This window comes from Abramis brama, assembly GCF_963993115.1.
Source record: "Abramis brama genome assembly, chromosome: 8".
Lineage (NCBI taxonomy): Eukaryota > Metazoa > Chordata > Actinopteri > Cypriniformes > Leuciscidae > Abramis > Abramis brama.
In genome coordinates, this window is record NC_139970.1 from 4,125,882 (window position 1) to 4,135,028 (window position 9,147).

At 42.5% G+C, this 9,147-nt stretch overlaps 1 protein-coding gene across 1 annotated transcript; it reads right to left on the reverse strand.

The window, feature by feature from the left end:
* Positions 1-4,740: 4,740 nt before the first annotated feature.
* On the reverse strand, positions 4,741-7,494 carry LOC311088067 (uncharacterized protein). The gene is made up of 4 exons (XM_084121717.1): positions 7,158-7,494; positions 6,214-6,345; positions 5,807-5,944; positions 4,741-5,551 (listed from the first exon to the last, which is right to left on the reverse strand). The coding sequence occupies exons 1-4, from the start codon at positions 7,240-7,242 to the stop codon at positions 4,830-4,832; spliced, it is 1,077 nt and encodes a 358-aa protein (XP_083977843.1). The 5' UTR covers positions 7,243-7,494; the 3' UTR covers positions 4,741-4,829.
* Between the last annotated feature and the right edge of the window lie 1,653 nt (positions 7,495-9,147).

Genomic DNA, 9,147 nt, shown 5'->3' on the forward strand with positions numbered 1-9,147 from the left:
TTCTGGGGTAATATTAATTTTTAATATTAACTATACTTACATTTTTCGAGTACAAAATCAACAGTTTTCCTCCAAAGGCGAATCTTCGCACAACTGCCCTTTGTGCAGATATTACAAACGCTGAGGAAAACCATTCTAGGTAGGGCTGTCGAGTTACTGATGTTATGAGGTATATATATATATATATATATATATATATATATTATGGGTTTGCATACATAATATGATATTTTTTACACAGGAAAAAAGAACCTACAAGGTTGAATATCTTAATATATATTTTCTTAAATAATTCATTATAATACATTTAAAAAAGCATTTTTTTTTATTTATAGGCCTAGGCCTGAGGGATGAAACGAGAGTTAAATTCAACAAGAAAAAGAGGAAAACATAAAGCAGTAAGCCACTTTTGCTTGTGGATGAAAATGTTTGGATATAAAAAAAAAAAAAAAATTAACAACATATTCAAGAGATGACAATTCGTTTTATTACGATTTCGTAATAAAAATAAATAATATCGTTAAGGATAAAACGGTGGGTCACATTAGTAGGGTTAAAGGAGCCGTATGTAAGATTGTGGCCAAAACTGGTACTGCAATCACTTTCAGTGTATCCCCTCCCCCTCCCCCCTGACTCGAGGTTGCCAGATAGGCTGCAGAATCCAGCACGAACGTTTGTAGCTGCAGCTGTGGTAACTAGAGCTGAGCTGGCAACCCGGATGCAGAAACACTACTGACTTTGTGATTGGTAGATAGGTGGAGGGTGGCGCTTCAGGCCAAAACACAACATGACAACATCAACATCAGTTGAGGGCTGCAACTTCACTTTTTAAATGACAATATCCTGGCCGTACTACTGTTGTCAGTGATATAAGTATTTGAAATGAACATGATTTCTTAATGTCTAGTGACATATCAGGGCCATTTTATGATTAATTGAAATACATTTCTTACATACAGCTCCTTTAATATTGAATGGTTTCATATGGATTGCATAATCAGATAATATTTGTTCACTCAAGCTTTCTATAGACATATTTCTTATCGTGACCGAGGCAAGTAGCCTATAGAGTTTTGGTTCATTTCTGTGACGGAGACCGAGACGGCAGAAAGCGCACCCTGTTTGTTTTCTTTATTTTACAAAAGCACAACATTTAATTGTTATTGTGAGTGTACATAAGTAAAAGTTTGTTCGCGTTTGTCGAATGCTAATTTAAAGGGGGCCTATTATGCAAAATTCACTTTTGCATGCTGTTTGGACATGAATGTGTGTTGGCAGTGTGTGTACACAACCACCCAATAGTGATAAAAATCCACTCACTCCTTTTTTATTAATCCCCATAAATCATCGGCAGTGTCTCCCAACGACCTGTTTTCAGATTGCGACTTTAGTGACGTCACTAAAGCCACAGGCCCCGCCCACGAGTTTTGACAGACACTGCAGTTTTAACATAGACCCGCCCTGATCGAGTTCACAGCGAGTTGTACACATCCGCCATTGCTGCACTGACGAGAATGTCTCCCAAGCGTTGTAGGTGTTGTGTGGCTGGATGTATTAATCCACATAGCTCTCTCTCTATTTACTCCCGAAATCTGAGGCAGACGCTGAAGACGTGGTGGAATTATTTTGTTTTCAAAGAAAATGCTCCCTCAACTCTACCGAAATTCGTTTATGTACTTACGCACATCTTATACTGTGTTTACTCAGCTCTTACGGTGATTTTCTGGAGTAAAACTGACGCTTCATCTTTTGTGTGATGTACAATAAACTTTACTACACTCATCTGTATATTTTTGATCATCATTTGGACCTGGTCCGAAACAGCATACTTTACAGTGGTATGTAAGTTAGTATGTAGTGGATGCATACAAGCAGATGACAAATACGTTATAACCGTAATTAAACTAAACTATACCTGTTCCATCTCCATACAGCACTCTGACTCTGTAGGCATTATTGTCCGACTCCGAGTCGAAATGAACACCGTTACTGAGAGTTTCTGATATTATCATCATTCCGTGAGATGAAATTGTCCTGAGACTGAGCGCGAGCTCATGAAGCCCCGCCCCCTTTGCCGTGCAGCAGCAGCTTATTTGGATTTAAAGGGCACACACCAAAAAGTGACCATTTAAACATGCTGTTAAAAAAGGATCTGTTGGGTATTTTGAGCTAAAACTTCACATACACACTCTGGGGACATCAGAAACTCATTTTACATCTTGTCCCCTTTAACATGCCCGAAATAAAATCAGATTTTAGAAGAATTTGTAGCGCCACTCGGACAGGTGTGCCAAAACACTTATTTATAAACTAAGGACGTCTTCGCCTACACAAAAACCTGCTCGCTTCAGGCTTGAAAAGAGATGTGGGTTGCCCAATTTTCCGTTTTAGAGAAAAAAGGAGTTTGTACAAAGCTCATGGATGTCACAATTCCTGTCGCAAACAGACAAAGTGACAAGGAGCCACGTAGTCGGCAGGGTTCGAACCTGCGCGGGGAGACCCCAATGGATTTCGAGTCCATCGCCTTAACCTCTCGGGCACGACTACTCCCACCAGTGAGTCACATGCTCAGAGAACACCGGGGCCAACTATCAGTGTGGATGGCGAAAATATTGTGTTGGCAAAAAGGAGTTCAACAATGTCTTCACCTACACGAAAAGATGCCATCATCCGGATTTGGACTGGGGATGCTGCGGGCACAACGCAGAGTACTAAATGCTATACAGAGTAAGCAATCTTTCCACTTGCCCCGGGCCTGCACATACAGAGTCAACGGCAAGCTTCAGCTGAGTTCTCTCAATGTCCCCCACCACTGCTTGCTTAGACAGTAGGGACTTTAAGCAACAGCCTCTGGTGGAACGGCATTCTGCCGTTCTATTGTGCACGTGCGACGTTCTACTGTAACCGTCTACCACGTGAGAACAGCTGATTTGCCGTAGTCGTTACTACGTGACAGATTAAGAATATTAATGTTATGTTTTAGGTTATGTGGCATTGTAATCATTTCTGTATATCATTAAATGCCAAAAGCAACCCTTCTCTTCCTTTTTAAAATCACTTCCTTTTTTTGTATTTTGTCTGATGATTAAATTACCCCTACGCCGTCCTCTTTACTGTCGCTTAGTGATTTTTACGCTCTTTAGCTCTTTGCCATTGCCGGAACGGCAGTGTTGGGCAATCCGCAGCTGTTGCTTAAAGTCCCTAGTAACCAAGCATTACAGCAGGCAAAACAACACCAAATGCTGGGAAATAACCCCGGCACATCTTATCTTGAAGAGGAAGACCACCTCTCTCAAAGGCTGGGAAGAGCACAGCAAGAGATTAGGGGAGGTTTCCTTGAACCCTGGACCCTCAGATTAAAAGTCTGATGCGCTACCATTTGAGCTAGCCAGGCTTTTGCCAGGGAACAGCCACCCTAGGGATATAACAGCACTTTCTCCTTAAAGTGTTCATGCTTTGTCAGCTTAAAGTTTGTGGTATTAAAGGATGAAGACCACAATTTATAAAGGGACGAGAGAGATAGGCTGCTCCTTCCAAAGCTAGGAACACTGCCATTGAAAGAGTGGAGTTTTTTTTCATGGCATGTTGCTAACTCTAAGGTGGTTTCGACAAAAGAGCACTTGGGACATAATGAGTAGGTTTCTGTTTGACTTTTCTAAGAGAGAACGAATGCAACATTTCAAAACACTAATATCCAAGATTCTCCATAAAATATAATGCGGCGACTCTTGAGCTGCACAACATGAAGGCTGTGAAGTTGTCGGGGGATGCCAAAGCCATTGCTCCGACAGCCTGAAAAGAATGGCCAAAATCACATATGATCTGGGCCTTTTGAAACGATGCCCACTTCAGGCTTGAAAAGAGCCCAATGTCCGTGTTAGAAAAAAAAAAAAGCAGCTCGTACAAAGCTCCTAGATGTCACAATTCCTGTCGCAAACAGACAAAGAGCCACACAGTCGGCAGGGTTCGAACCTGCGCGGGGAGACCCCAATGGATTTCAAGTCCATCACCATAACCTCTCAGCCACGACTACTCCTGCCACTTCTCGCGTGGGTTTGGTTGTATAGTCATGCACTGTGAAACTGTCGTCGGTGCATCGTGCACACAGCAGCAACTGAACGTTACCCCAGATAGCCGTGCAGTGTGAAAAGAACAGGGACCCGACTACTTTGAAAATTGTGCAGTGTGAACTCGGCATTACAGGCATTCAGAACTCATTTGGTCGCAGGCAACTAAAGGGATCATCTGTTAATAGGCTTGAAGTTGCAACTTCCTAAATTAAAACAACCACTAGAAGACAATTTCACTAAAATGCTTCAGAATGCAGAAGACTATTTGTCAATAGACAATACTGGTTGAAACTTCACAGAATTCATAGAATTGTTCGTCCAATCATTGCATTTGGATTCAGACGTTTCCATGTCAACACCATCAACGCCGAAATTAATCTGCATCAGTCAGGTGGTACAACTAGCGCACTGCAATTTGTTTACATTCATTATCACCGTAATGTTATGCATTTTAGACATGAGGCAATTTAGTGCAGTCTTTCAACCTGTGACACTTTACAGACTCTGCTGTGTGCGTTCAAGCATTTTGAAAGAGGCGTGGCTTTGGAGAGTGGGATCTCACGCATTGATTCCAATGAGCCATTATGTGAGAGAACAGCCAAACTAACACTGGAATACAAAAATCTAATTCCTTGTTTTCCAAAAAAAGAAAAAAGAAAAAGAGAGGAAATGGTCTTACAAGTGTGAGATTTATTTGGTGATAAACAGGGAAAACACCATACATCCAATGGTTAAATCAGCACTGCATGCATAGCCACATTAATTATGGCCAGGACATTGGCCATAAGGGTCAGTTGGCTTTGGAGGTTCAGCTGCAGGCTTCATTGGAGGCGCTGCAGGCTTCACAGGAGGCCTCGGGGGTTCGCCTGCAGGCTTCATTGGAGGCTTGGGCGGTTCGGCCACAGGCTTCATTGGAGGCTTGGGCAGTTCGGCCACAGGCTTCACAGGAGGCTTCGGGGGTTCAGCTGCAGGCTTCATTGGAGGCTTCGGGGGTTCGGCCACAGGCTTCATTGGAGGCTTTACAGGAGGCTTCGGGGGTTCGGCTGCAGGCTTCATTGGAGGCTTCGGGGGTTCGGCTGCAGGCTTCACTGGAGGCTTTGGGGGTTCCACTGCAGGCGTCACTGGCAGTTCGTCTGAAGGCTCCAGAGGTTCGGTAGAAGGCTCCGGCAGTTCAGCAGAAGGCTCCGGCAGTTCTGTAGAAGGCTCCGGCAGTTCGTTAGAAGGCTCCGGCTCTTCGGTAGAAGGCTCCACTGGAGGCTTTGGAGGTTCAGCTGCAGGCTTTCCTGGAGTCTTTGGAGGTTCGGCTGCAGGCTTTCCTGGTGGCTTTGGAGGTTCGGTTGCAGGCTTTCCTGGAGGCTTTGGAGGTTCGGCTGCAGGCTTTCCTGGAGGCTTTGGAGGTTCGGCTGCAGGCTTCCCTGGAGGCTTTGGAGGTTCGGCTGCAGGCTTTCCTGGAGGCCTCGGCGGTTCGGCTGCAGGCTTCACTGGATGGATACAGATAGTCAACTTCAGTCAGTCCGTTTATAGGCATTCAGTCTCAGATACAGCACAAAACCCAAATACCAAATTTTACACCTTAATTCTTAATCATGATCGTATTATTAATCATTTGAATTAATTTTGTAAAGCCTTCCTGTGCTATTGGCTGAATACTTTTTACATTGAGAACGATTAATTATAAAACAAGACAAACTGAAATGAGGAAGCTGACCCAAACACTAATATAATAACATAAATACCTGCAAATGGATCCATACACTGATGTCCACATCCATTGCTGCAGCATTTCTCATTGTTCGGACAGTCACTGTCATAGTAACACAACTCTGCACACATTCCTGCTCCAGACTTTGTGCTTGGACACTCCCCTGCCTTTGCTGTTATAGAGACACATGACAGAGAAACCACATCACTGAATACTGAATGTCTCATACACTGTATGAAAAAAAAAAAAAAAAAAAATCGTAGGAGGATTTACCGGAATATTCAGTCCATCTACTTCATAGTTTCACGTTTAGTTCAATGTGTTACTCACGGTTTCTTTGCAATTATTTGTGAAACTTGCTAGCAATTCCTGAGTGAAAACTTTTTCAGGGTTTTTTTTTTCCTGGAAGATGTATAGCATGCATCAATAATTAAAACTCACTGAAAACAGGCGGCACACACGCGGACCCACAGGGAAATTGACAGCATTTGTGTCCTCCAGAGCAGTCTCTATCAGAAGTGCAATCTCGTCGGGAGGGCACGACCGTCAGCATCGCTGGACACTGACCAGAAACTACAGAAGAGGATCATTAGGGGAGACCAGGAAGTGCTGTAATAGTTTGCTTCAGCATTTGCAAGTCAGGGGTTTTGCAATGAGTCTCAAACTTTATAATATTCACACATTTATCTGCTTCAAGTCAAGTAGCTTAGAAATCTACCATTTTTCACTAAACCACATCAATCAGTTTCAAAGACTGAGAGTGAAGTTACAACCTACCCCACTGTAGTAGAGTGAGTAATAGCGCAATGCTGATAGAAAGCATGGACATCAGTTAATTTGTTGTATACAAATTTACTGGTGTACATCTTCAAAAAGGATGCCATCCACATGACCACCCTCATTTCCTTTTAAGCATTTTAATAAGCTACTCAACAGAAAACAAAACAAATATAGAAACCCACTATATATGTAAAATGCAGAGTTATCGGTTATAATTAGCTCCCCACGTTATATTGTAGGCTTATGCATTTCTTAAAACAAACAAAAAAAAGACTTTAGGCAAAAGTTTAAACTCAGGATTGATACAGTCCGGTAACAATTCTGCAGCCATATTATAACACTAATGTTCGTGTTTAACAGTAAACAAAAGTGCCCATTAGTGATTATATGGGTTTTACTTGTGCAATGAAAAATGCATAAACTTATGACAGTTTGCATATTTATACTTTGCTTATTATTAAAACTAAACCAACATACAAAGATGAACTTCCACTTGACGTCTGTACTGTATTTTTGCAAGCAGATGTGTCTGAAATCAAATGTTGTAAGGCACTTTATTTATGCACTTCTTCGGGCTGCGTAATGAAGCTAAAAGAACTTCTCACCTAGGACTCCAGCGTCTGTTGTGCTTAAACAAGCAGACAGACACAATAAAACAGCACTAAACGAGCAGTACACTTGAGCTGTCATCCTCTCGACCTGCAATCTCAAAATCAACTCTGCTGGAAGATGCACTGAATTAGTGAGTCAGGAGGGGCGGACCACAAAACTACAAAGAAAGACCCCTGTTGCTGCATCAAAATATCAGCTGAGTCCCACAACAAACACTATCAAAAGAGTTTAAAACACTTTATGAAAATGCGTTTTTAAAGATCCAATTGGGGGTCTGGGTAACTCCAACCCTAATGAAAATCATTTGCCTGCAGCTTTCTAATATAGCCTAATCTTGAAGCCCTTGATTAGCTTGTTCAGGTGTGTTTGATTAGGGTTGGATCTGCAGTGGTCAGGTGGTGCAGTGGTCAGGTGGTACAGCGATCACGTGGTACAAGTCAGAGTTCTACCACAAGTTACAAGTTGTAATTAAGACTAAACTCCTACACCTAAGGCTGCGGACATATATTGGAAAATATAGGCTAAGGGGAGCCTTAATGTAGACTATCTTTATCACCAGTGGGAGGCAGCAATGCACTAGTAGTGCCTAGTCTGCCGGAAAGGAATAGAAGAAGAAGAAGAAGAAGAAACTCCTACACCTAAACTCTCCAGGAAATGGATCTCTACTGGAGACGGGCATAAATCTGCATAAATCAATCTTGCTGATTGATTTGCGATGTGAATCCATGCAAGTAATTATGATTGAAAACAATGTTTCCAGCCACTGTAGTGAATATAGTGGAATACACAGCCATGGTTATATCATAGCCAATTTAAAGGAGCCGTATGTAAGATTGTGGCCAAAACTGGTACTGCAATCACTTTCAAATTACTGTAGAACAGTGTATCCCCTCCCCCTCCCCCCTGACTCGAGGTTGCCAGATAGGCTGCAGAATCCAGCACGAACGTTTGTAGCTGCAGCTGTGGTAACTAGAGCTGAGCTGGCAACCCGGATGCAGAAACACTACTGACTTCGTGATTGGTAGATAGGTGGAGGGTGGCGCTTCAGGCCAAAACACAACATGACAACATCAACATCAGTTGAGGGCTGCAACTTCACTTTTTAAATGACAATATCCTGGCCGTACTACTGTTGTCAGTGATATAAGTATTTGAAATGAACATGATTTCTTAATGTCTAGTGACATATCAGGGCCATTTTATGATTAATTGAAATACATTTCTTACATACAGCTCCTTTAAATATAAGAACTTAAATCAACCCTAAATGTATTCACAAAATAAATGGGCAGCAGTTTCTTCAAAAAGACCACAAAATGAGCAAGTTTAATCAATATCAACATATTTACAGATAGATGAATTAAACGTGTCGTTCAAATCTTTTAAGTTGTTGCGCGTGTGATAACGCGTCGTAGGTCACATGATAACGTCAACATGGCAGATGTCCGGTTCGCATTCATACTCAACGAGATCTGGCTATAAAGTACCTACTCTTTTAGCGCTTGTTAAGTAAGTACTTATTGAAATTAAGTACCTACTCATTGAGTATGCGGTTTCGAACGCAGCCACAGATTTTAGAAAAGCTCCAATTCACAGGTGTTTTCAAAAGGACTTGTGTTTAGGCACACATGAAGAGCACATGTGTGAGCTTATCTTCAAGTAAGAACACAGCATGTTTATAAGTGAAGCAGTCTTAGCAGAGGATGGTTTCGATCGATCAACCTCTGGGTTATGGGCCCAGCACGCTTCCGCTGCGCCACTCTGCTGTAAACCACCCCAGATGGGACTCGAACCCACAATCCCTGGCTTAGGAGGCCAGTGCCTTATCGGTCACTGGGGCTGATAAAAATCTGCGCTCATGTGCCCCGATTACTTTGGCTTCAGAGACAACAACAGCATCGGCATTTAAACAAGGCCAGCACACAAAGTAATCCGGATGAACGACTACTTCGACAGGCCACTGGGGCATGACTCGCTTGCCCT